General features: G+C 39.3%; 1 protein-coding gene across 3 annotated transcripts in view; it reads right to left on the bottom strand.

The window, feature by feature from the left end:
• The window catches only part of LOC131253131 (phototropin-1), an 89,367-nt gene that overhangs the window by 23,750 nt on the left and 38,269 nt on the right, over window positions 1–27,348 (bottom strand). For all 3 annotated transcript variants that reach the window (XR_009174938.1, XR_009174937.1, XM_058253964.1), the window contains exons 8-18: window positions 21,910–22,016; window positions 16,468–16,517; window positions 16,267–16,371; window positions 15,575–15,634; window positions 15,395–15,484; window positions 13,771–13,847; window positions 9,632–9,716; window positions 8,530–8,610; window positions 7,991–8,094; window positions 7,000–7,049; window positions 1,185–1,291 (exon numbers count right to left, since the gene is read on the bottom strand). Coding sequence is in view for 1 of the 3 variants with exons in the window: in XM_058253964.1 (XP_058109947.1) it covers window positions 1,185–1,291; window positions 7,000–7,049; window positions 7,991–8,094; window positions 8,530–8,610; window positions 9,632–9,716; window positions 13,771–13,847; window positions 15,395–15,484; window positions 15,575–15,634; window positions 16,267–16,371; window positions 16,468–16,517; window positions 21,910–22,016 (916 nt within the window). In the remaining 2 variants the exon portion in view is untranslated. The remainder of the gene's footprint in view (window positions 1–1,184; window positions 1,292–6,999; window positions 7,050–7,990; window positions 8,095–8,529; window positions 8,611–9,631; window positions 9,717–13,770; window positions 13,848–15,394; window positions 15,485–15,574; window positions 15,635–16,266; window positions 16,372–16,467; window positions 16,518–21,909; window positions 22,017–27,348) is intronic.

Genomic DNA, 27,348 nt, shown 5'->3' with positions numbered 1-27,348 from the left:
AACAAAAAGGATAGGAATATGGTGTTAAATAAACGAAGAATATCTTTTGTGGAAGTTTGTGTGACAAAAAAATAAAAATAAAAATAAAAATTTCTTTCCCTTCATTTTTTGAACATTACATACTTTTATCCTGATTTAGAAGTACAGAACAGAATATACATGACAAGCGCCAATCCTCTCTGGCACAAAGATATTTCTGTGTAAATATATGGATGATAAAAGAGAGAACTTTGCTTGCTCCCATGCACTTTGCACATGGCACATAAACCAGCCTGGCAGGCTGGCACATGTTTGGGACATCTAAACCATGAATAATGATGGCCCCACTGTGCAGATGACCTGATGTTAAAATCAGGCTGGTCCTCTCATCAGGAGTCCCACAATTTGATGTTGAATACGGGGTTTGAAACATCAATTGTTTCAATTGGAGGGTGGCCCACATGAAAATCAGATTAGCTTGGATTTTACGCTCAGTTATCTGCACAATGGGACCAAATTATGCACAAGCTAGATGTACCACAATGCCAGGTGGGCACATGTGTAAAGGTGCGTGTAGAAGGGGTGTGAATGGGGCTAGCAGACCTTTTTATATACATTCCTATCAAAAGACTAACCAATCAAACTTCAAAGTAACTTCACACACCATTAATCTCTAAACATAAAAAAAGAACTAAATCTTCTAAAATTGGGATTAATTAGAGTGACAAATATTGTTCTCGGCTATTTTCTAACCACATGAATTTCTTGGGAGTTTTCAAATATTGGGTTTTTTCTCAGGGTATATTCAGAAAAGTTTTGCTAGAAAAATATTTTTAACAAAAGAGGGGAAAATTAATAAAATAAAAAATAAAAACGAGTTAAGAATAAAATATAAATTTTCATTTATTGGGACACCAAATGAATAACACAATAATTTCAAAATATCAATGACATTTGCTGCTGTGGCTACTTAATAAATTGAGACCCTAGGACCTAATTCAACCAAAAGATCCATACTATGTCCAAACTAGATAGTATAACTAGTTTGGAATGTGAAACTGCACCCTCCATGAGATCACTGCTACCGCAAAAGTGTGATTATGGAAACATGAATTTTCTCATCAAGTCTAAATTGAAAAGAAGATTTATAGGCACCAAGATAATAAGAAAGGACTAAATTATAAGAGCATAGATAGTGAAAATACCTGTGGTTTGCATGATGTCAAACATGATAGATCAAAATCTGTCAATGATACATGTCCATTGCCTTGGATTAAGACATTTTCAGGTTTCAAATCCCTATAGATAATACCTGCATAAAGCGTAAAAAAGAATTACGCCAGAGATCATCTTCAAGAGACTGTTTAAAACGTTGGAAAGTCATAAAAGGAAATGTTGCCAATTCTCAAGATGAGACACAACCATTACGAGAATCCTTCTTGATTACTTCAACAGAAAACTAAATTATCAGTCATCCAGTTTTATAATCCTACAGCTTGCTCTATAATTATGCAACCATATCTTCCATTTGGTTAGGTACCTAGCCAGCAAATAAACTTTCTATAGGTCTACAGTTAAGGGCAAACGAGAAACACATGATGCATTCCATGTACAGGTTTTCTAACAAAGAAAGGCATCTTCCATAAAAACGCACTTAATTCAGTTGATATAGCTTGGCATAAGACAGGAAACCCATAATAACAAGCCCCTTAACATCACAGGAGAATGATCTTGAAGGTAAAAAAAGCAGTCCAAAATCATTGGTGTAATTTATTGCATTGATTATTGTGTTAGGAATGGCAATGTTTCCTACCCCTAGATACATCCCTCCACACGCAATTCTAAATGCAGTCCAACATGCTGAACTCGCAAGTATATGAAATTGGATGTGTATTAGACAAGAACCATCATAAGGGTTTGATTTCATGGCACCTATTGTCGATGATATATCCCATGAGGACTGGGAAAGTGATAATCTAACAGTAATATCATGTCACCTGTTGTAGATGGTCCATCCCATGATGTGACAAAAGCTATAACTTCACAGTGATGTTGCGACTTATACTGTAGACGAACCATCCCAAGTTGACAAGAAAGGGGATAATCTAATAGTGACATTGTGGCGCCTTCTGTAGATGATCCATTCCATGATGATTGGGACAGCGATAAATCTAACAGTGATGTCGTTATACTTGATGTAGATGATCCATTCCATGATGATTGGGAAAGCAATAATCTAATGGTGATGTCATTATGTATGTTGTAGATGAAGTATCCAATGCTGATAGATGAAGAGAATCTAACAGGAATGTCATGGCCCATACTGTAGGTGATCACCTCACGATGATTAGGAAAACAACAATCTAGCAGTGACATGATGTGTACTCATCCTCATGATACTTGGGTAAGATGGGCAATGTGGTATAACGTATACCTATGCTTCAGCTTGAGGGGGAATGTTGAAAATGCAGTATGTCAAAATTTCTAAAGAGTCAGTTATGAATGTTCCTATGGAGCATCTTACTGGGAGGATTTTATTCTCATTTATTGTGTTCTCATCTCTCATTCTCATAGATGGTGTTCTTATCTCTTATTCTCAATTATAGCGTTCTTGTCTCTTTTAACGATCTATTAAATAGTAGCTCATTGTCGTTGGGATAAAGGATCCTTTCATTCCCCCTCATTCAATCTCCGTCATTTCCCTCTGTTCTCCTCTTTCTCTAATATCAAGAATTAACAATTCTAAAACCTTACCATTGTAAAAACTTCCTTGAAATAGAAAGTTTCCAAAGATAAAAAGGTTTACTGCTTCGCATGATCTCATCCTAGCATCCCACAAATCATCATTTGAGTACATTCATTTTCTTTTTTCTTATGTATGAAAATGTTTTTGCACTCATTATGTAGTATAAACATTGCCCTTTGAGGATGGATCCTTACTCTTACTCTGGTGGTAGACTCTCAGGAGTTTCAACACCCGGTCAAGGGTTCAAGTATCCATAGGTGGTGAAATCCCACTATGGCATGAATGTGTGGGGGTGTGTGTATAAAAATAAAAAATAAAAAACAATGCCCTTTGAGGCAAATGGTTGTGGCATTTTGGTACTGAAGAAGGGAGCTTTTGGTGAGAGATTATTGCAAGTATGGTCTTTAAGATGGGGGATGGGAAATGAAAGAGGTCTCTCTCTCTCTCTCTCTCTCTCTCTCTCTCTCTCTCTCTCTCTCTCTCTCTCTCTCTCTCTCTCTCGATGCCAAAGTTCAAAGAAGGCATCTCTTTCTCGATAAGAGATGGATCAAGAGTTAGATTTTGGGAGGACATATGGTGCGGTGATAAAGCTTTGCAACAACATTTCCCTAGACTTGCTCATTTGGTGCCAAATAGAGAAGTTAAGGTGGCCGATTGTTTTTCTTCTTGTGGTGCCATAGTGATATGGGTGCCTCTATATAGGCAGGATTTATCGGATAGGAAGGTGGATGGCTTCATTAGTTTATTGGGTTGATACCAGGCCATCCAAACTCTAGTTGGAGTGAAAGAATTGGTGTGGTGCAAGTTCGGTTCTGTTCTCAGCCAGATCCTTTTATAGGATGCTTTAAGTGAGTGGGTCAGACAATTCCTAGGATCATGCCTTCCATTTCTGGTTATATGGTGCTCCTCCCAAGGTTGCCTCCTTCACTTTGTTAGTGGGCAGAAAAAAGGTCCCAGCAATAGATGATCTCTAAAAGAGGTTTATGATCATCCAATATTTCCTTATGCATGAAAAGTCTATCGATCCTTTGTTCATCCATAGCCCCTTTACTTGTAAGGTTTGGGTGCACTCTCTCCCTATTCAACATGCATTGGGCTATGTCACACGATGTGGGGGAGCTTCTATGGGCTTGGCATGGAGATGTGGGAAAGAAAGGTTGGCTAATTTGGCATCTTGTTCCTCTGGCTATGTCATGGGTTATTTGGGGAGAAAGAAATAGTCGGTGCTTTTGGAATAGACTAGGTTTGGAGGAGATGGTGGTCAGAAAGGTTGAGGTGGAAGTAATAGATTGGGCTTCCCTTTTGGAAGATGTGGCTGATTGTAATCTTCCTTCCTTTTTTGGGTTGTAAATTTTAAGGATTCCCTTTGTTGTATTCTTTCTTCATTCAACTTTTGATTGAGGGTCTTTAAAAAAATATTCATTACTCCTTTTTAAAAAAATCATCACTTATATTCACCAAGAGCTCAATCTTTCCATTTTCTGTAGTCATTCAAATTTTCTTAACTCGAATACACAAATATATCCTACTACTTTAAGTTAGGATGAATTAGGGCTTTGGATGCATATATGATAACCCTGTAGAATTTATTCCTATTGAAGCAAAAAGATCTTGATGGTATGAAAACTCATGATATAAGAAATTGAGCACATTTAGAATGGAATTAGATGCCCTAATCTAATTTATAATCTTAATACTACCCTACCAAAATTTCATCCTAACCACTAATTAATTGAAAATATCTTTTTTAAAAATTACACCTCAACAATATTTCTTCACTAATTTTCTCTTAAGTGTGGCCTAGAATGATTGAATCTGGCAAAATCATACAGATAGCCATCATATATCATGAAAAGACCTCCGAAATGAGCTATAGAGTGGACATACAACAGTGGAAATATGCCTCCCATAAGTCATTGCATCAAATCCATAGACAGTAGATTTTAGCCTCTTTGTTTCTATACTTCTAATAAGTGCTAATTGATCCTGAAGAACCCAGAAAGCCTGTTTTGTACATTCCTCATGTTCCATTTGCAACAGTGGGCAGTTGACATTCTATATCAAGAGAGTTCCATGAACATTGCTAACATTTTGTATTTCATGAGAGCACGAAACATATAGATGGCTGGAACTTCATCCGTGAGAAAACCAGCCAAGATCAAATCACTGGTGTGTTCATGAAAGGAACACGAAAGTCAGTTTCCATTACTTTCTAATGTCTTAGAGGACCTGATTGATATCCATTTTCCATCTAGACAAGGAGAGTTAAAGTTTTACGGAATTGATATCGACACATAGTTTGACTGATGGGGACATCACGCACACACGCACACATACGCTGCCCTCCCACGCACGTATGAAAGGAGGAGGGCCCCACCGTCAATCTGGATCGATGACGACGTCCAGGGAGGGCCTCCTAGTTAGAAGATTGAGTTTTGGTTCGTTGGAGTGGGCCCAATAGTCAAGTAAAGCCCATCATGGGTTCTCATGATCGTGGCCCACTAGTCTGATTAATCTCATATTTTAGGTATTGCTTATTAATGTTATTTAGAATATCATGGACGATTTAGATTACTTTGATTAGTTATTATTTTTTATTACTTCATCGCCAAGTAATAGGTTGTGCACATGGCACAAGTTTTAGAGTATAGAGTTTTCTTATAAATAGGCACCCATTGTAGCTTTTTTTTCTCATTGAAGATTAATAAAAATTCCTGTGTTTTTTGACTCCTCTGAGTTCTTGAGTTGTGGAAATCCAATTGGGTGCAAAGCCCTCCCTTCATCGAAGAGTTAACTACCATAGTGCGAAGTCACATCTATCCCGATTCGCTCCTATCCTCTATCATTCATACTTCTCACCTTCTACAACTATCCTTACTTCGAATCCGTCAACTTTTGCAGCAGTTCTTCTCCCTACAGCTGATTTCTAGAATTTGGCCCTGCAGAAGGGCTGAAACTTCGGCGGAGCACCACGCACAGACCGTGCATCCAATCAACACGAAACTTGGGAGTTTTGAAGCCCTCCCCTGGCCGACCAGAGCCAAGGAGGTGTTTTCCACATTCGGGGCTCCCTCACACGTGCGGCCAAGCCCCTACACACTGGCGTCAGGCCTGGCTCGCTATCCATGCGCATGGATTATCGCCAGGTTCAGAATTTCCGCCTATTTTATCTCTCTCATACCTCTTTTCCATAACCTTAACCCTAGATTGCATTATTTCAATTTGTTTGCCCCTTTTTTCTAATCCTAGGGTTCTCTGAATTAAAACTGGTGAATCCCTTGGATTAGGGACTAATTGCTGTGCATGTGTGGATGAGTTTTACTTCCCTTTGAGTATCATTTGGCTCATAATTTTTATTGATTCAGCTTTAACATTTGTCGGCCTAGACCTGCACAGATTCCCCTTGCTTGAATGTTTGAACTTTTGTGTGGGATGTGAAAATTTTATGTGAATGTTTCTGAATTAGTTTGATCTAAAGCCTGAGATCTTACATATCATAGTTAATTTTCATGTCCTGCATCACTGACTGATAATACACCCTTTATTTTCTACTTATGGTAAGACAATTTTTTACAGCAATTCTTCTATCCTTTTACCAAAAGTAGAAGTCATAGGTGTTAGTAAGGTTGTTAGATAGTGGATCCCTTTCTTCCTGTTAAAATAGTTATTAGTTGGTACTCAGATCCTTGTTAACTTTTCCATGATTTAGCAGAAGTTGCTGATCGTATTACACGAGAAGTGTTGTCACTTGTCAATGCTTTATTCTTGTTGCCCATATGCTCCTTGTTCATTGAATTCAGTTAATCAAGATTATTCTTAACTCAATTACATATAAAACCTACAAATCAATACTAGTAGGTTTCTTCATGGCAATGACATTTATAGCACCTAGAAAACCAATAAGAAAGAACATGTGGGAAAACATGCTGATTGGACCATATTTTAGTTTTGGGAAAACATTTCCAAGGTTGGACCAACTTGATGGATGGATTAGATCTTGCATATACATGCCATGCTGGCACCAAGACAATAAGAAAAGAGCTTTATTGCACGAGCTTGGCAAAGCTATACAAGAGCTTTATTGCACAAGTGCGTGCACTTAGCAAAGTTAATGAAATAAAAGAACTAGCGCAAGCAAAGGTACAAGAGAATTAAGGTAGCATAAAAATATCTACTTTAAAATTTCAGATTGACCAATAGAATTGTTATATATTAGTTTAGTTGGAAGATATTTTCTTCTTGACAAGATTATCAACAGATGCTGAGATATCTACCTTGACAGTGAAGGTATTCCAGTGCCACAACTACTTCTGCAGCATAGAACCTGCAGTCACAAACAGTTGGTTCAGTTTCAGGAATTAACTAGGCAACACATATACAACAAGACAAACAAATATTGATCCATCTGTCATTGGGAGAACTGCTTTTTGTACAATCCATTTTTAAAGATATCCCTAACTTGCAAAACTAAATAATAATAGCATGAGTGGAAAATTTCCAGTTCTTGTAATGCACGGAAAATGGCTTTTACTATGAACCCATCCATAATGTGGAAAATGAACAATTTCACGAACTAGGGGAATATAGAAATACAGAAATCTCTAATAACAAGGCATCGACATCACTTTTGGCTTACATGGTATCATCCGGTAGAAAATCGTCCAGAATGATGGCAAGTTTCAATCATAAAAAGAAAACATGTGGTTTCTAATATTGTTTATGTTTCCTCAGAGATGAAAAAGATCTTGACATAGCAAGCTCAAAATAGAGAAAGTTACATGGAAATATGATATTCAGAGTGCAGTATAAGATGTTAAGCATGCCTTACTTGTTAGAAGTAAACCATGGCTATTATAGTAAGCCAATGAACCCACATACGATACCAAAAAAAACATAGGCTGCCTTCAGATGTTATGTTATTTGCTAGAAATCAAATGATTGTGCCACTAAAATTTCCATTGAGTTGTTTTGAGCCATAAGCCGAATACTACTCTCAACGGGAGAGAGAGGGCTCAGTTTGGTGGAAAAGTTATAGAACACAAACACACACTCGCAGAGCACAAAGTGGCAAGGTGCCATTTGATAGCCTGCAAATGGCATTAAAATTTCATTCCGACTTCAGTGATAATTGTCAGTAAAGAGGCAAGCTCAAAAGAACAGAATGTAAACCCAAATAATCACAAATCTCCCTGCAATGGAGAAACCTCATGAATATATAATGATTCACTCAACTACTTGTAACATACTTAAAATGAAAAGCAATACCTTACAGCATCTTCTTTAAGGACCTTCAAGGGTTGCCTGTCCAAAAGCAGAAAGAGCTCTCCACCAGGGCAGTAATCAGTTATCAGACAAATATGTGTTTTGGTCTGCAAAATATGTGAAAATAAAACTTAAAAAATTCTTTACGAATGTGAATGTGTCCAAAATCATCAGCTGCCATCTTAGCTAGAAGTTGACAATTTGATCGGTTAGGCATGGAAATTCATAGTTCAAGTATGCATTTAGCAAGATCAATGTACAATCTTCAATTAAAACACTATCCCAATCATTTCTGTGCAAGTTATCTCAAATTGAAAATTCAATGGTATGTAAATTGCAAGAAAAAAGATGAATTGGATTCGTCTAAGAATTAGGTTTAAGAGCATCACGTGCTAGATCCATCCTTTTATATTAACATTAACAATATTATTAGATCTGTTTAGCTTCTGTAATTTATTAGTAGGACTTTTCCTGAAGTTGTTATCTGTATGTGCAACCAAACCAACTGACATGTTACTGCAAGATATATTGGTGTAACAAACCTGAAAAGAAGCATAAAGTGCAGGAAGAAAAGGGTGGTCCAGCATGTCAAGTATTTCTCTTTCTGCACAAGCTCTGTGCACCTGCAGCATAAAGGCAGTAAAAACATAAAGTAAAATAAAAGGATAAGCATTCACCTTTAAGTATAAACATCACATCAGCAAGTGCCTTCATGAACTTCTGTGGAATTGGGAAGCAGTGATTTAAATATCGAGAGTATCTGCTGATACTATCGATATCACAAGTGGTCGATATGATATACAGGGGGATTTATTAAATTCCCCTGTATTGCACAAAGTATCATCGCTGATATATCAATATTGCAATATTTTGCCAAAAACTATTCGTAAAATTCTCTCATATCATCAATGCATGTGATACATTGCAATATGTATTGGCAATACATTGTGATACATAATATATTCCCCAACCGAAAAAAAAAAGGAAAAAAATTCACAAAAATCCATTTTCTCCAAACTTTGGGGGGAATATGTTTTCATACTTGTATCATATGATTTTATGAATTATATGAACTTATTTTGGATATAATTGTGTTACTTCTGTTAGACAATGAATAGTTTAGGACCCTATGCAAAGGAACTTGTTGTGCATACTTGTTTTTTGTGATCTTTTGAGTTCTAAGAGTGGAATTATGTCTCTTTCAACATATCCTGAAGTTATATTGAAAATTTCCATCATTTCCCAATGTTTCCCTCAAACAGCAATACATTTCCTGCTACATCCGATACCAATATGTTCTGTATCCCAAGGGTGACCAAATAGCAAAGAAGGTTTTTTGGGGACTATTTTACCTATATAAAAAAAAATCACACTATACTATTAAAATATAAAATTTCTATTATATTAGACATTTTCACAGACCACCGATAAATCTGACATTTGAAATCCACCATGTCCAATGTCTGCCTACGAAACACATTTCCATGTTCATGTTACACAGAGGGAAATAATAAACTAATCTCTTCTGACCATGTACAAGACCATCCTTGGTTAAAATACAAAGTTTCAAGTTTCACACTCTAAAAAAAGATATTAATTGCAAGATGACAAAAGACACTGCCAGATCAAAATTTTGATTTCTACCTTGTTGCGATTAAGCATAACGTTCTTATCCATAGCTTTCATTGCAAATAACTCTCCAGTTCCACATAATTCCACCAAATGCACACTGCCACAAAGAACCAAAAAGAAGTTTTCCAGTTTTCAAGTTGAAGTGGATATCCATGAGCAGAAATAGTATAGGAAAAGGGGGTGCACGAGTACAAAAGGAATGTGAACCTAAGAAACATCTCCTCGAAAACATACTCTATACATGAATATGATGCATGGTTAAGATGTTGTAAGCTGCCTTAGCTACTACATGTCTAGTGCAATACTAGTGGATAATGTAATGAAATACATGCACTGTACATATTAGCAAGTTGTATGCTAACAACTTGCAATTTTTTTTTTTCCGGTGTGTATAACAGTCATTGTTCCCATCATAAGTCATGTTTTATTAAAAATAAAAGCATTAATTGATACTGTCTACAATGTAGTCACACAAAAATCTACAATTTCTCTTATTGGCTAACTAGGCTTACTTAACGTTAGTGAACATCCCTGTATGAGCCTGCAAGACCAAGATATGCATTCCATAATCATCAAGCAAATCAGCCAAGCCTCCAGTTGATAAAGACAAGATTAGATGGGGACTCCCCACTACTGAGGCATTTAAAAAGGGACCAACCTTCGTGCCTAACCAGTCCACATGAAGAGTATAGACTTAGTGCTTCATTAATTGTCCCAAGGCTATCTAGATCATTGGTGAATGTCCTGTGATTCCTTGGTGCAGTGATAGGGAAGTTGGCATACCAAGTATGGTCCATCATCCCCCCACTAGTTACTTTTTTCCTCCTTTTCTTTGTTACTTTCTATCTAACATCTGCTCATGTTTAATTCATATTTCATACAAGTGCAGATTTTTTTACCTATGTGCAGCATGCAGCAAATTGTCTACCATCACTGTGTATGAGTATATCAATGCATTAAGGTATTTGGTCAGCAAGCTTGGACTGCATCATTTATTTGCAGATTTTCATTTAAGTAATACAGTGGATGTGAAAATTACTAGGTGGTGAGAAAAAAGACCATGCACCTACGACGGTATCGCCTCATGGACTCAGCCCCACTAAAGGGATTGATGCATAATGATCATACACCCTCATCTAGATATCTCCAATCAAGGTCGCCAGTACTCAAACTTTTAGAAATGATAACAACCCTCGCACTCTAAATCCTGTTGTTTTTCAAGGAAAACTCTAGGTGGTCTAAAACAACCACACATTGACGGGCACATTTCAATCAACTTTGTACTTGTAAAACCACAAGAGACTACATTGTGGAAACCGTGAATTGTTTATTTCACTGAAAGTAACATGAATATATAGAAGAGGAGAAAGTTTTGTAAGGTATGTAGAAGATCCTTAACAGATATACGTCTTAATAAAATAGGAAATAACTTAATCTAATAAGATTTACCCTAATATACTCTAATATCCCCCTTCAAACTCAGGACACTTTGAAAAGAAGAACTTAAGTTTGAAAGATACAATGAACATTTATTCAAGAAGCAAAAGAAAATTTTAACGATAACATTAGGTGGTGAAAGGACGAGAGGTGATGAAACAACAAGTGACATGAAGTGAGCTGGCACTTTTGACGACTTCTAGTGTGTCAACTGTTAAAAGTTATGGCTATGGGCCTATGACCCACTTGGATTTGGTGATGGGCCTATAGCTCACTTATTTTGTTTGGTCTTTTTAGTCTTTGGACATACTAGTCATTGTATTTAATGTAGTAGGGGAATTTTTCCATTTTTGCTTTTTTGGTATTTAAATATAAAGGATAGAAGGGTAGGGATGTGAAACCCTAAGCCATACATTTCTTCTCTCATTTTTTTTCCCCTTCATCTCTACACAAACTACATCAACAAGTGATACTTCCAATGACCGATGAACGATCTAATGACACTTCCAATGGACGGGATATCACTCATTGCTCTTTTGGTGGATATGCACTTCTAGTGGCTGGGAATTCAATCGTTGCTCTTTTGGTGGCTCTAGATATTCCAATAACACAAAAAAAATGGGTATAATCACAAGGCTAACGAAGGTAATGGGATCCAGTCCATATGCCCGACACAAAAAATAAAAAATAAAAATTTTAAAAATAAAAAAAAATAAAAAAAAATAAAAAATCTTGTAAAGAAGGCCTGGTACGAGAGGATACGTCATCGAAGGTGGACAAAGGAATCGCAAAATGAAATCACTCAACCATTTGAAGAAAACCCAAAGTAAAAGCAAAACCTAGTGAGAACCAACCAATCCAAAACTGAATTGATCAAATTCCAAACTAAGAAAAGAAGGCATTTGATCGCGCCTGGTGGCTTGATTTTAATCAAACTGATACCTTTGTGACTCAATCCTTGAAAATCTATCAGTAGGAGAAGAGCCTAGAAAGTGAATTCCATCTCCCACAAGAAACCACATGGTAAAAAACTGAAAACAGATCAAACCCATTGGACAGAAGAATAGAAAGAGGCGAATGACCGCATAGTGAAGTCTGATTTCTACAAAATCGATACCTTTATGTAGAAATTGAATCTCTATCCTGATTACAAAATCAATCTACGAAGAACAGATACAATCGAGAAGAGGTGGAGGTGGAGGCAACAAAGAGATTAGTGGTGGAGACGTTGCCGCAAGGTTGTTTTAGCAGGGTCTACGCAGGAAGGGGCAGAGGTGGGTTCGGGCAGCAAACACGATGGATCTGAGATGGTGACTACTGAGTAGGGAAGAGTAATGATGAATGATTGCTGGATCTGATGGGTTTGCTGGTTGGCAAGGATGCTGCAGTAGGCAGCAGCGGTGAATGTGGCAGTGACGAGGCTGCTGGAATCAATGAAAGATGGTGGCTTGATTTTAATGGGTGATGAATTTACGGTTTATTGCAGAGATGGGTTTCTGGCAGACAATGGATGATTTGTCGCCAGAAACGATGGTGGTAGTGGTGGTTTGCCGGATCTAATAGCGGTGGGAGGCTGAGATGGGTTTGCATAAGGTGAATGGCAGTGCAGGGATGACGGATAAGGTTGTGGGGGTAAATATCCAGCAGGCCCAATAACAGATGACATGATTAGAGATGGTGCACACAGAGACTGAAAATGACAACAGTGATGAGTTCTGGCAGCAGAGGTTGAGGTTTGGTCGATGACAGATTGCCAGTAGAGATGGCCAGATGGAGAACACTGACATGGCAGAGACAGAAAGCAACAGGTTGGAACTGGGCACTGCTAGCGGAAGTGGGTCAGGGTGGCTCTCATGCAGTGACGGAACGACTGTCAGCGACGAGAAGGAAGAGAGCTTTGCAAAGCCTAGCTCCAATACCATGTCAAACCACAAGAGACTACATTGTGGAAATTGTGAATTGTTTATTTCATTAAAATTTGAAAGTAACTTGAATATATAGAAGAGAGATATCTGCATGATCTGTAGGAGATATTTAACAGATATACATCTTAATAAAATAGGAAATAACCTAACCTAATAAGATTTGCCCTAATATACTCTAACAATACTCATTGTTTACCAGTGTGTTACTAAATCTGAAACTCAACTAACACCAATCAATTTTTTAAACCGCTATTACATATAGAAAATAGTTCACAAGACATGCAATCTAGATAGATACTCTATTACACACATGCTACAAGCACAGGACATTGGGCAATTCATTTAGCATTGCACATACCATCACTCAACTCCTCATCTTCATTCAATGTTCCAACTGATCAATATTCAGTTTTGATGCCAAAGATCATAGATACCTAAGCACATGTCTATTCACATTTCAAAATATTACCTTACTTTCCTCAAAAAATCTAAAACAACAAGTTGATGACCCTCAGTCTTTCACAATTGAATATCGATGTCTTTATTTAGGTAATGCAACTATTTCAAGTAAAAATCCAGAATAGAATAATTAAACGTTTATAAATATCATCAATTAATCCAGTGACTCTTAAAAAGAATGAGAATAAATGGGTTAGATACTTCCATAGGGGCATGTTGTACCACATACATGGAAAAAATCCACAAAGTACATAAACTTCAGTGGTTATAAAACATGCAGCATCAGTAGCAAACTAAGTGAGAAGAAATAATTTTGACAGAACTACAAACCTGCCTGTGTCACCAGATCCCAAAGGTTTCACTGGTCTAAAATGTTTTAAGCCTAACTGTTCTCCACTTTGTAGAACCTGAAGATCCAAGTAGATGCGAATGGATTACTGACATATCAATGATGCACATTTCAATTAAATGTGCAAAAGATAACCAAAAGTATTTAACTTCCACAGAGAAACTAGAATGACCAAATACAGATGTGATATAGGGTTGTTATATATAACACAAATTATCAATCAAACATAGAGAAATACATCCAATGCGATTCATGCATGAGTGCTGGATGTACCTACCTGATTCTATTGACACTATACTCAACTCAAATAATGACCACGATGAAAGTAGGCCATCAGCGTTCAGCTTATTAATCAGTGGAAATGTGAATAAGAAAATTAGTTTATTCAAGATGACTGTAGTTGCTTCTGTATAATTCTAGTACGCGCTATAAACTGGGAAAGAGAACAAATGAACATTTCCATGCTTTCTAAAACCATCTCCAACCTTTCTTGGCTGAATTCACCCATCAAATTTGCAAAAACAACCTCAACTGCTGGGGGTATTATCATTTTCTTGAGATGTTCTTGAAAAATGCAAACAGAAATTCATTGTGCACCCAAGAAAATTGTACCAGTTAACTTTTTTACCAAGCCGCCGTGGTATTTTACTCACATAATTTTAATGTTTTAGCCAATGCTCTTGTCCATGCATGCGAAACACTAGCTGAAGTCATATTGTTGCAAGAGTTTTGATGTGATTTTAACTGAGTTTTGCTTGTACAGTTTTTATATCTTCACTGACGAAATCCAGCTTGAGTAAGAAAAGGAAGTAGACATGAAGGGGAGTCATATATGAGCGACTGGTGGGGCCACTCATTTATTAGCTATCAGGGGTGCGACTTGGGCACGTTGGATGGGGTTGAGGGTCTACCCGAGCCCAACCCTCCCTCAAGAGACCCAACTTGCAACCCAACCCAACCCAACCCAAATTCCAACCTGAGTTGCCCAACCTGAACCCTACCCAAAGTCCTCTAGTACTCGACCCAAGCCAAGCCAAATACATGTGATTATTCCCAAACCAACCTAACCTGACCTGACTTTGCTCAACCCAAACCCAACCCAAATTCAAATTGGGTTAACCTGAGGACCTTGATAACCCAATCCAACCTGACCTGAACTCGGGTTGGGTCGACCCGACCCCAAATTGCAGCCCTATTGGCCATAACTGGTCTAGCCAATTGTTTCCCAGTAAACCCAGCATTGCCTTTGCCTCTTTATGATTACTTAAAACTCGACATTAGCATTAGTATCTTTTCTCAGTAACATATTGAGAAAAGAGAGAGAGAGAGAGAGAGAGAGAGAGAGAGAGAGAGAGAGAGAGAGAGAAATGAAAAAGAAACATGGTAGGACCCAGGTAAACAGAACCAAAGTAAAGATGTTACTTGCAAACATTTCTTAGAAGAACATGCTATACAGAAATATGACACATTCACAATAACTTTACAGTTTGTTTCTCAGCTTTGTGATGATTTTCAAATATTCTATTTCTCACAGTACTCTCGAACACCCAAGCACTTATGACTAGACCGATGTACATGTCATCCAAGCATGTAACAGTTATATACCTTTTGGATAGCTCTCCATGATGAGCTGTCCTTCCTATGAGGCTTTGGGAAGACCACCTTTGAGTGATTGCTCCATAGGTCCTCCGGTTTCTGTAGGGGACTCAGAGAATCTCATTATTATTTGTAACCATGAGTCTAGTCTTGACTTAATAGAGATCTGAGTTAATATGTGATAATTACCATATTAGCATCTGGAAGTTCTCTCACGGCTTCATCAACGTTTTCTGCAGTTTCTTTCACCTGAACATGAATCCGGTAAAAGGATGCAATTAATGACATAAAATTGATACCAACTAGCTAAATCATTGGGATGATCACATAAAAAAAGTCATGTAAAAGATGTCATGAACTCAAAAGATCAGACTGAAACATAGCTCAAGATATAACATGTGGCAACCGAAAAGTGATTAAATTCATGAATATAGCCTACAGAAACCTCGCTAAGAATTATTTATGCTACCACTTGCAAACACCATAGCCTTGTAAAGATTTAAAACAGGGTGGTCTTTGTGTGCATGTAGGTGGGTGTGAATATAAGTGTTCTATCTGTTGCTGCAAGCACTTCAATTGTCAAATTGGGCAGCTTAGGACGTTACGGTGTAACATAGCTTCTTTTTTTTTTCCCTTGTGGTCAATAGCATCTCACGAACCTAGGACACCATATTTGCATCAAGCAAAAGGATGGTCTAGTTGGAGATACATATCCATTGGACAACTGGGTGTGGTCACAATTAATATTTAATGTTTAAAATTCTACATGCTACCATTTTTCACATTTGAAACAGCTTTATCCATGAACATGAGCTTAGCACACAAAACTACAGAAAGAGAGTAGCAAAGGAATCAGTTGAATATATAAAATGAGTTCAGACCAGTTTTGTACTCTCTTTCGCTGTTTCCTCTGGAATACAGTTATGAAGTGGCTCAACATGTTCACTACCATCCAGTTGCACCCCGATGAAATACTGCACCTCCCCCTGTTTATGGAAGCAGAATAACAATGTTGCTAATAATAATAATCATAAAGCAATGGAAATAATGTGAAATTAGATGATATTTTTTTGGAATTGTACCTTCTGATCACGCATAGGTTGCAGATGGAACACATTCCAGAACTTCTTACCTACATTAGTTCAAACAACTTAGAAACACTTTATAGAAGAAATGGTAAAGCAAAAAAAAAAAAATCAATTTTAAAATTTGCTCAAGTATGACCACCACAATGTGTGTAGCAAAGAAAAATTTAGGTTGAATCTAAATGAGCATCTCCATGAAAGATTGTGTAAGACCCAACCCGAGTGCAGGAGTGTGCATGTGTGTGTAAGAGTGTGCATTTCGTTTCTCTTGTTCTCGTGGTCCTACTGGTCGAATCCCGTCCACCCACGACCCTCGAATAGTGTTTGCGGTTATTCTTAAGTCCGGTCATGTGGACCCGACTCGGATCGAGCAGAAACCTGTGCCGTCTTGTCTGCTTCATCGTTGCGGTTCCGACGTCGCGTCTTGTGTGTCCATCCGACGTGTAAATCATAAGTTGTGTGCATTTCATTTCTAGCCCTTGATCATGGTCATGTGGCCCACCTAGGGATAGTGTGCATGGATTTCTAGGTAGGTTCCATCTCTTGGCACTATTTCCAACACACACTACACACACATACTACCTAAGCCCTATTCCTACACCACCTACCTCTAAACACCACCCACAAGCCTAGAAAACCTACTAACCCTACAACTTTGGTTGTAACTCCCTATTGCAATCATCATTCTTCTCTAACCAAGGCAAGAGAGAAATGATTACCTAACTTAAAAGGCTCTCTCTCTCTCTCTCTCTCTCTCTCTCTTCACTCCCTCTCATTTCTCCCTTTCTCTTTCTCATTCCTCCTTAGCAAGAGACGGTGGGACATCCACCCCATTCCAGCCCTATCTTTCCCTATTTCCTCTCAATCTAACCATTCATATCCCATCTTACCCATTGATATGGTTCCCTTGGTGCACTAGGAGCTAGAAGATACAAGTTTGAAGAGATCTAAGGTGGGTGTACTGCTAAGATGTAAGATTTTCATTTTTATGTTCTTAGATCTCTTTTTCTTTCATATGGGAAGTGTAGGACCCACCAATCAATGGTGGAGATCCTACGCCATTCCTTAGATGTGGCCAAATGGCCTATTTCATGCATACATATCATATGCATGGGGTTTCCCTTTATAGGCCCCATCATGGAGGATTATTTGGATTCCATTGCATGATAGGTCATCTAGACCTTAGAATCATGGTTGGGATGGTATCCCAACCATTGATCTTGATTCTAGGACATGCATGTGTTTGATCTATGTTGTATCATGTAAATCAATGAAATGTGTGGTGTGATTGATGAAGGGGAGGGCCTCAATGTGGCGGAGCCCCTCCTCTTGTGGCCGATCCTTTATTTTTCTAATATTAGCATTTTGATCATGCATGTGTGGCCCACCTTGTGGACCAACAAAAATCCAGACCATCCATGGAGGTTGGACGTCCATGGCGGTCCATCCTTAGACATGTGGCCCCAAAATCCACCTAAATGGGGCACATGCAAGGGGTTTTTGATGATGGGGAAGGTCTGGATATTTGTGGGGCCCACTGGGGTGGTCCACAACATGATTTTTGGGGGTTAAATCCTATCTTAAATGATGTCTATATATAATTTCTTTCAATTACATGTTGCTGTCCAAATCTGTCTGGACAGATTTTTGGGCCAACTTGAGGCCAGAATTTGGGGCTTTTGGTGGAGAGTTTTGTACCAAGTGATATATGATTTTTGAAGGTACGTGTCCCACTTATAAGCATGCCAAATTTCAGTCTCAACTGACCTCATTTGGGTCTCCAAAAGAGTGGGCTAATATGAGTACCTTGCTAAAATTTCTGCTATAATTCCAGCAAGGTTGCAATTTGGAAACTCAAAATTTTAAAATAGTTTCTAATCAGGTGGGCTACTTTGGTGGACCCTACCTTGTACTACATATATGTGGGAAGGTTTAAATTTAATTTCCCAATTTTTGGACATCCAGGGCCCACACCATTGGGTACTCAATCATGGTTTATCAAGAATTCTGCACTTAGCAGAATTTCTGGACAGATTGTATTCCTAAATTTAATTAAAATACTTATGAGTATCCAAAAATCATGAAAATTTACAGAGGGGTGGCCCACCCATGGTAGGACCCACCTATAAATTTTTGGGGCCAATGGACCCCTGCGCACACCGTGGCAAGGGCTGGACCGGCCCACCACGTTGGGACGTCCAGATTAGACAGATTTTCTGGACAGACTGTTTTCTTTAAATTAATTAAAATACTTCTAGTTATCCAAAAATCGCGAAATTTTGTAGAGGTGTGGCCCACCCATGGAAGGACCACCATACAAATTTTCAGGGCCATAGGGCCCCTGTACCGACCGTGGTGCGGCATGGAGTGGCCCACTAGGTTGGGGCGTCCAGCCTTGGCTGGCCATCCAAGCCACCTTGTGGGCCCACCTTGATGAGTTTTGTTGTCCCACCTTCCATCCAATCTTGGTCCATGTGGGACATAGCCACCTCCCTCTGTTTCCATTTTTTGGGGTCCACTTGGGTGAGTTTTGGGCTAATTACCCAGGCCCATAAGGCTGCCCACCATGAGCCGCCCAGCCCATTGGGCTGCTGCTGGACGTCCAGTCCAGCAGTATGGCCCATCTGATTTATGCGTTTAATCCACTCCCTTCATTTGGTGGACCCCCCTATGACATGTATGGGTCACCAGGAACTAAAATAAACATATAATTTAATTAATTTTTGAATTTTCACTAATGCTAGATTGTGGGTAGGCTGGAATTTCAGCAATAGACCCATGGTTACTGCCCATAAATGGATGTTTTGGGGCAGCATGGTCCACCAAATTTGGGGATATTGTTACACATATCTTGCCCTATTTTTAATTAGATTTTGGGCTTAATTAGTGCATATTTAAGGCCCATTCCAATCGGGCTTTTATTGGACTAGTCTTCTTAGTTATTTGTTGGGTTTTCCTAGGCCCATTGTCTTGAAACTTTTTGATAGGCCCATTGGACCCTTAGGGCCTATATTATCATGCCATTGTGATGAGTTTTATGGGTCAAATATTCAAGTAGTTGGGCCTTGCTTGCCCATTAAAATAAACCCATACATGGACCGAGATGTGAGGTCCAACTTACTTGTTCTCAATATAAGGATCACCAATATGTTGGAATAATGGGCTGCCCATTAGGCCCACCATAATGAGTAGACTCATGACCTTTATGGGTGGGCCCAAACCTTACTTGAGGGCCCACCATGTTGCCTATGTATTGGGCTTAGTGTATGGCTCACTAGGCCGTGGATTGCTTGGGCCTTGGACCTTACTTTATATGCGTAGTGGGCTACCTTTTGGGACCCAGTTGAGGTTGCATGTCCTCCTTGGTGGCCCTAAGGTAGACCCATATGGTCCTCATAGGTGGTTGAAGGCCCGCCTTGGACGTTATTAGGACCGCTTCCTCCTTGAGGCTTTATGACTCTCTTAGCTTGTGGGCCATCCCAAAGTATTGGGCCCCCACTAGAGGACTTCGCTTCTCCTTAGGGTACTTGTCTACGTATCTAGACCTTCTCCCTCCTTAGGAAGGAGAAATATATTCTACAAGTAGCGCACTTACATCATTGTGACCCATATGAATCATCTGTGTGAATTGATTGCATCGTGTGGTGGTCATAGAGAGATGGAGTTTCTCCCCTTGTGCACATTGAGTGCCTGAAGGTTGTGCATGATCTGTATGTATGACTCATGCATTGACATCGCATTTCATGATGATACCGCCCTTGCTTCACCAGGGCCTCGCCTCCACAGGAACGTTCGTGGATAGCCGTATGTGTGGACATCGGAAATATTACTTGAGCATACAGGGTGCATAGGATGCCCATGGGTGAAATTCTCAAAACTTCCATGGTACTAAGGATCTACCCCAACTTCGTGACCGAGTAGAAACTATGAGCGCACGAGGGCCTTATACCGTTAGGCCGCAACTCCCACCGTTGTGTAGTCGGTTAGGTAGGGGTGTGGCCTTACTCGCCTGATGTAAGGAGGCATTGCTAGGCTGAGTCTAACCAGCTCGTATATGGGTCCGCTACCGTCAGGCCTTGCCGGTGATTGGCTGTCCATAGGCGGGTAGTGAGGTCTCTTACGTGCAGGGTCTGTAGAGCGACAGTCATCCAGCAGTGTACCCCAGTGATTTCCTTATGATTGGAAATGTACTTGATATGTGGATTGGTTATGAGCACTGGTATTACTTTGCATCGCATTCGCATCCGCTGTATAAGCCCCTTCATGCATTGCCTTGGTATGGCGCCCAGTACTCATTGCATCGTATTCATGACAAGCCTTGGTAAAGCTGGTGATATTGTCATTGAACATGTTTCCTTTCCTGTACCTCCTATTATTCTTCTGCGCGCTATTATCACACACTTTCAACACCCTCCAAGTTTCTATAAGTTTATGCATGATTGATGCGTGCAGGAGATCCTAGGCAGGAGTCGTAGCGGCAGAGCTTGGAGTAGAGTTGAGCTTGAGGACCCCAGTGTTGCAGACTTTTCTCTCCTTCTTCTATTATCTTATGTATGTCCTTTTGGACCTTATGAAAGCTTGTAAAAGTTCAAATTTATAGTGAATTTTGTGATGTGTTCCTTTGTTATTTTCGAGATTTTACTTGCTGTGATCTTGGGTATGCTCGTATTGGAAATGATTCTACTATTATGAAAATCCTCCTTGTAGGATCCCAAGATCGGAACCTGCCTCAGGAGCCGAGAATAGGGTACTACAGAGGCTGTTGTGGCCAGAACCGGCTATCGGGTTCCTTTTGAATCCGGTTACCGAGTCTGTGGCGTGACAGATTGCCTCTTGAAAAAGAGGTAAATCTTGTTATGGCAGCTTCTGCATGATGAATGACAAGTTTATTGCAGTACCCAATAAAATATACCATTACTATTTCATCATATTAAAAGATGCAGTGCTTCACAGACCATTGAAAAGGCTTTTGTGCTTGTATAAATAAACACAATGGAACAGCCAAAATCAGATTTTTTTGTCCATACAAGATGAGAATAATCGTTGTGAAATCCCATTATGCACATACCAAAAAAAAAAAAAAATCCCTTGGTGCATGGTACCATGTTAATGTTCACCAACTTAGGAAGAGATCCGATGAATTCAATGCATTTTGTCCATTGCAAGATGCACTAATAACTACAAAAGTCTATCGCAGGAGGGGGCGGCCTATGAATCAAGTTCAAATTAAAAGGAAGTCAATGGATGTAAGCCAATAGAGATATCGACATGAATTTTATAACAAGAACTAATTATAATCTAAAAGTTAATGTTGTGGAGATGGATATCTTTATTGTATTGCCTTCTAAAGAAAAACTAAGCCTAGCATCGACCATCAAACTAAATTTGAGGCAATGAAAAAAATATAATGTTATTCCAAAATTCACAAAATAAGCATACCACTTTTCGTGTAGTTTATCAGTTGGACAGTGACATCTGTTTGGTTATCGATAGCCTGTCTTATGTTTCTCACTGTCGCAGGATCAGTTTCAGGGCCTTGGAGAAACCTGTTAGAAACCCATAAAGCAAGGAGATTCAAGACGAAAAGATTAGAAATGCATTACTGATAGGGAATTCAGTTCTTATCATTTATTGAAGAAATTGTACTCGGCATTCGTCCATAACATTCTTTTAATTCAAATGGATCAGTATAGTAAAAACTATAGTTCAAAAACCCAAAAACTCGAGTCAATTGCCAGCCGGGTCATATTGACTCGAAGACTCGACCAAACTTGACTCGATATTTAATTATTGTAAATTGAAAATAATGTTAATAGATATTTAAATTAGTTAAATTTAGTATAAGTAACATAGAACTTATCTCATACCAACAAAAAACACATTTATCTCACTGGTTGAGGGCATTGCGTCCCTTGGTTGATGTTTGGGGTTGAATCCCAGTTCCGCATCATTTATTTTCAATAAAATCCCTCCTTGAAAGCAAGTGACTTGGTTTGATTCATGCTGGGTCATTTTGAGTTGACCCGATGACTCTCTCCAAGTCCAGGCCGCATCAGGTCCAGTAGTGAGTTTCCCAGAGACTTGGCTCAAACTCTCATTGAGTCAATTTGACTCGGCGAGTTTTGAGTTGAGTCAATGAGTGTTGGAACTATCGTAAAATCTAACAAACTACCTAAAATGGTTCCCAATTATCCTATAGAATTTTAATTGGAAACAGAAAGCAATTGATTCAACCAAGTTAGAAATGATAGTTATAGGAATAGAAGTGTATACGAAACACTGAGAAAATTAACTAAATATGAATTAGTAATACAAATCTAAGCCACAATTATCATACAACTCTCCGAAGGAATTAGCTTCATCTCTAGAACATTCTTTACCATGCTATGATTAGAATGTTTTTATTTCAATCAACTGTGCCATTTTTTATTCCTCACTTTAACAGCCCTTAATTGGCATAAAATTGGGTCCGATGGGTCCTTGAGATTTCATTTAACAAAACAAAAAGATTATTCTTTACCGTAGCATCATATATTCCCGGGGGATAACTTAGAGAGTCTTCCCATGAGGCAATGTTCAACAAGTACAGACACGAAAGGACCCATTATTATTTGGCATTGATCATTCACCTACTGCTAACTATCATGAGAAAATTGAGTAGTCTTATTTTCAATTTCCTCATTACCCTTATACATAGATTTGCTCATCTGATACATTTATAGGCCAAACTCTCTACATGCTGCCAAATGTACCAATCTGGAACCTGTGATGTACATCCATGCCGCCCATCAGGTGGCCCACCACGTATATGCTCTGACCTAAAAATCAGAATGGCAGACTATCAGATGGGACACGGTGCATAAAACAAATGGATGGCTACAATAAACTTGTTTTCACCGTACATTTGTTTTGTGCATGACAGCCTGCCTGATTTTTGGGCCAGGGCATCTATATGGTAGAGGCCACTGGATCTTGCAAATATGCAGAGCAGTGGGCATATACAACTGCCTGGGATTAGCAATCCTCTGCTCATACAATTACGAACATTCCCTAAGGGCATGTTTGGTTTGGTGGAAACCAAAAAAGTAGACGAGGAAGGGAATACGTCACATCCGCCGAAAATTATAGGAAAAAAAAAAACTGTGGAAATGAATCCTTAAATAACCTGTTTGTTTTAGCATGCATGATGTCAATGGAAATGTGGAATAGTCAATGGTCAAAACAAAAGAGATGTCTCTCAAAAAGGGTGGAAATCTCCATTTCTTAGGTTTTAGAGAGGAAAAAGAAAATGTTCCTTTAGGAAACTGTGGAAAGGAAAACCAATTTCGCAAGTCCTCATCAGTCGCAAACAAGGGAAACCAATGAGGAAGACAGTTTTCCTGCCTTTTGTTGAATCCTGTTTCCCACCAATCAAATTCCAAACTTTCTCGAAATCCATCACTAAATCACTATCCAATTCAATGAAAAATAAAATAAAATGACGAGTGTGGGTTTTTCCTTTGTAAAAGTTCCAGTAAAACTACTGGAGAATTGAGAATTTCGATAATGCGGGGGCATTTTTCACACTGGCTCGAGTGAGGTGGTCTATTGGATGTGGGGGCACACTCGGGGTGGGCAGCCAGCGGAACCCATGTGATTTGGGGCCTGTGTGAGGCAGAACACATGTGATTTGAGGCCCACAAGGGGGCGGAACCCATGGATTTGGGGCCCATGAGGAGGGTTTGGCCGAGTACCTAAACCATGGATGTGGGGCTTGGGCCATGGGATAAAGGAATTAATTCGCCGTGCTCTATCAGTTCGATCTTTTAGAGCAAGTGGTTAATTGTCTTGCATCACTTGATTAATCCCATCCAATCCAAATTGGGAGCAATCAAACTATCTCGAAAGGACAAATTGTTTCTCAGCATCCTTCATTTGGCTTACAAATGTGTTAATGAGAAGAAGGATTACACCAACTTTTACCTGCTTTTTTTTGTTTTCCTGTTAGAATCCTCATACGGCCAGCCCTAATCACTAGAATTTTCATCGGGACTAGTATTTCATGCAGACAGGTCGCATCTTTAAGTGATCGAGACCATTTATTGAGTGGGCCCCACCAACAATGGTTAATGGAACAAAAATATCCTCCATCAAACAAGCCCAACCATGCCATCGATGGTCACTTTCCCATTGCATATGGAACATTGGCTATACACTCTCTTACCACTTGTCCATTTCAAGGTTACCAATCAAACAACATCGCCACCCATTCTGGGGCCCACCAACGATCTCAGACCACCAAAACTAGGCCCCAACCATACAAAAAGCCAGCTTTGTTAGGTTGAGTGTGTGTCGTATTGGGTAGTCTTGCATATAGCAAATATTTTTAAATTATTTATTATTATAAAAAAGAGAGGGATAGGGGAAACCCTAATCTCCAAAATATCAAATTCATCTCCTTCATGACATCAGAGCCAAGGTTTTCAAAACCCTAGGAGCGCTCTCTCTCTCTCTCTCTCTCTCTCTCTCTCTCTCTCTCTCTCTCTCTCTCCTCTTTTTCAGTAGCAACAATGGCGGAATTGGCCGTTGCTGTTGCATAGCAGTAGGCCGCCACCGCATAGTAGTTTACGTCACCAAACAGTAACAGGTTGCTCATGTCACCCCACCTATTGTTGTTGTAGCATCAGCTCTTGTCTTCGTCACCCCCCCACTGTTGCTCACTAACAACACGATGCCTACTGCCTCCATTGCCGCCTCCCTCCCCCATTCTTCCTATAGGTCATTACGCTACAACAGCAGATCTCGCTGCCACATGCCACCGTTGTTCGCCATTAACCAATAGTTGAGCTGCACAACCGCCACCTCACACCACCCTCGGTGGCACTCCAACCACCAGCCAACACCGTCCAACCACCCTCAGCAACGCCATACTTGTGCTTCCACATCCCACTAGCTCGGCGATGTTGTAGAGCGTGCAAGTGGTGTATTTATAGTTGTGTGTATTTGTGCCTTTTTGGGTGGGTGTATGTATATAGTGTTGAACACTTCAACAGAGTATGTTTCTATATTTCTAGCCTTATAATAAAAGGAGTGGGTGAATTGTTGCCCTAATACACCAACAACTTCCCTCAAAACTCTATCTTCTCTCACACAATTCTCTTTTGCTCTTCACTTTTTCTTCTTCATCTCTTCCTAAATCCTCTCATATCAACTTGGTATCAAAGCATAGATCTTCGCTTTTATTGGTTCCACAAGAATTTATTTATGTCAGCAACCATATGACCGACATCAGAAGGACATGGTTTGATACATCTCGATTTTAGACGATGTATGGTACTTTTTAAAAGATTTTTGGAGATCATTTGAGGTATGTTTGAGCCATTTTTCACATCCGGCGGAAAACCCCCAAATTTATGATTTCCATCCATTATCCTCAAATCAGTAGCTGTTTTTTGTATTTTTCTTCACATCGTGGGTCGTATCCACTATCTTTATCTACTCAAGGTGCTATTTTGGAGTGATGAGTGAATTTGGTGTTGTGATGCCAAAACGTGGACCGACAATGCCGGTGTTGGGTCCTGGTGGGTTTGAACATATACCACAGCTCACAGTGTATGCTCCGGTGCTTGATCTTCTCCTGTGAAGTGCTGGTGATGCTTGTTTCAACCATCTCTTGGTCCTTACTGATGATTTTTCCCTCTTCAACTACTTCTAGACCTCCAAGCTATCATCTGGATCTCAATTTTACGTGAATTTGTTGTTGTTCCTGCCTCTTGTGTCCCTCTTTGAGTGATTTGCTCTTGAGGTTTGTGTTTGTGGACCCCTATAGAGGATGATAAGTTCGAGCTCTAGTTTGGGATCTTCGAAATCCCATCCCTTGTTAATCACAACAATAAAGTTGAATGGTAATAATTACTTGAAGTGGGCTCAACTTGTGAAGCTATTTTGAGAAAGAAGAGATAGACCTCTTATATCTTGGATGAAGCACAAGCTTCTATTGATGGAAATTTCAATACTTAGACAAAGGAGAACTACCAAGTCATGGCTTGACTACTTAACAATATGGAACCTACTATGAGCAATTCTATCATGTTCCTTAACTCAACAAAAAGAATATGGGACACCCTTTATGATATGTATTCAGAAGCTTAGAATGTATCTAGAATTTTTTAGTTGACCTCAGACATCGGGAAATTTCAATAGGATTCAAGATCCTTGAAGGAAGGAGTACTTGTTAGCTCTTTGGGGTATGTGGGATAAGTTGGATCTCTATCATCCACTCCCTTCCCATTGTATAATTGATGGGGACATCAAGCGCACTCACGCCGCCCCCCCTACGCACGTACGTACGTAGAAAGAGGACCCCACCATCGATCTAGCTCGATGACGATGTCCAGGGAGGGCCTCTAGCTAGAAGTCAAGTTTTGGTTCAGAAAAGTGGCCCGATAGTCAAGAAAAGCCCACCATAGGATCTCATGATCGTGGCCCACTCGTCGAATTGGCTTTATATTTTAGGTTTTGCTTATTGTTATTATTTAGAACATCGTGAACGCTTTAGATTTCCTTGTTTGGTTTTTATTTTAGTTTACTTCATCACCAAGTAATAGGTGTCGCACATGGTGCGAGTTTTTGGGTATAGGGTTCTCCCTATAAATAGGCACCCCTTGTAGTTCTTTTCATTCATTGAAGTTAATAAAAAATTCCTGCATTATTTTTCTGCTCTCTTCGTGAGTTGTGGAAGAATTCAAAAGTGGGTGCGAAGCCCTCCCTTTTCGAAGGGCTAACTACCGTGGTGCGAAGCCACATCGATCACAATTCACCTCCATCTTCCATCTTCCCCCACCATCCGTACTTCGAATTTGCCCTTTTGTTGCATCAGATTTCTTCACTACAACAGGT

This window comes from Magnolia sinica, chromosome 8 (assembly GCF_029962835.1).
Source record: "Magnolia sinica isolate HGM2019 chromosome 8, MsV1, whole genome shotgun sequence".
In the NCBI taxonomy this organism is placed as follows: Eukaryota; Viridiplantae; Streptophyta; class Magnoliopsida; order Magnoliales; family Magnoliaceae; genus Magnolia; species Magnolia sinica.
Note: the sequence above shows the minus strand (reverse complement) of the source record. Positions and strands in the feature narration are given on the sequence as shown.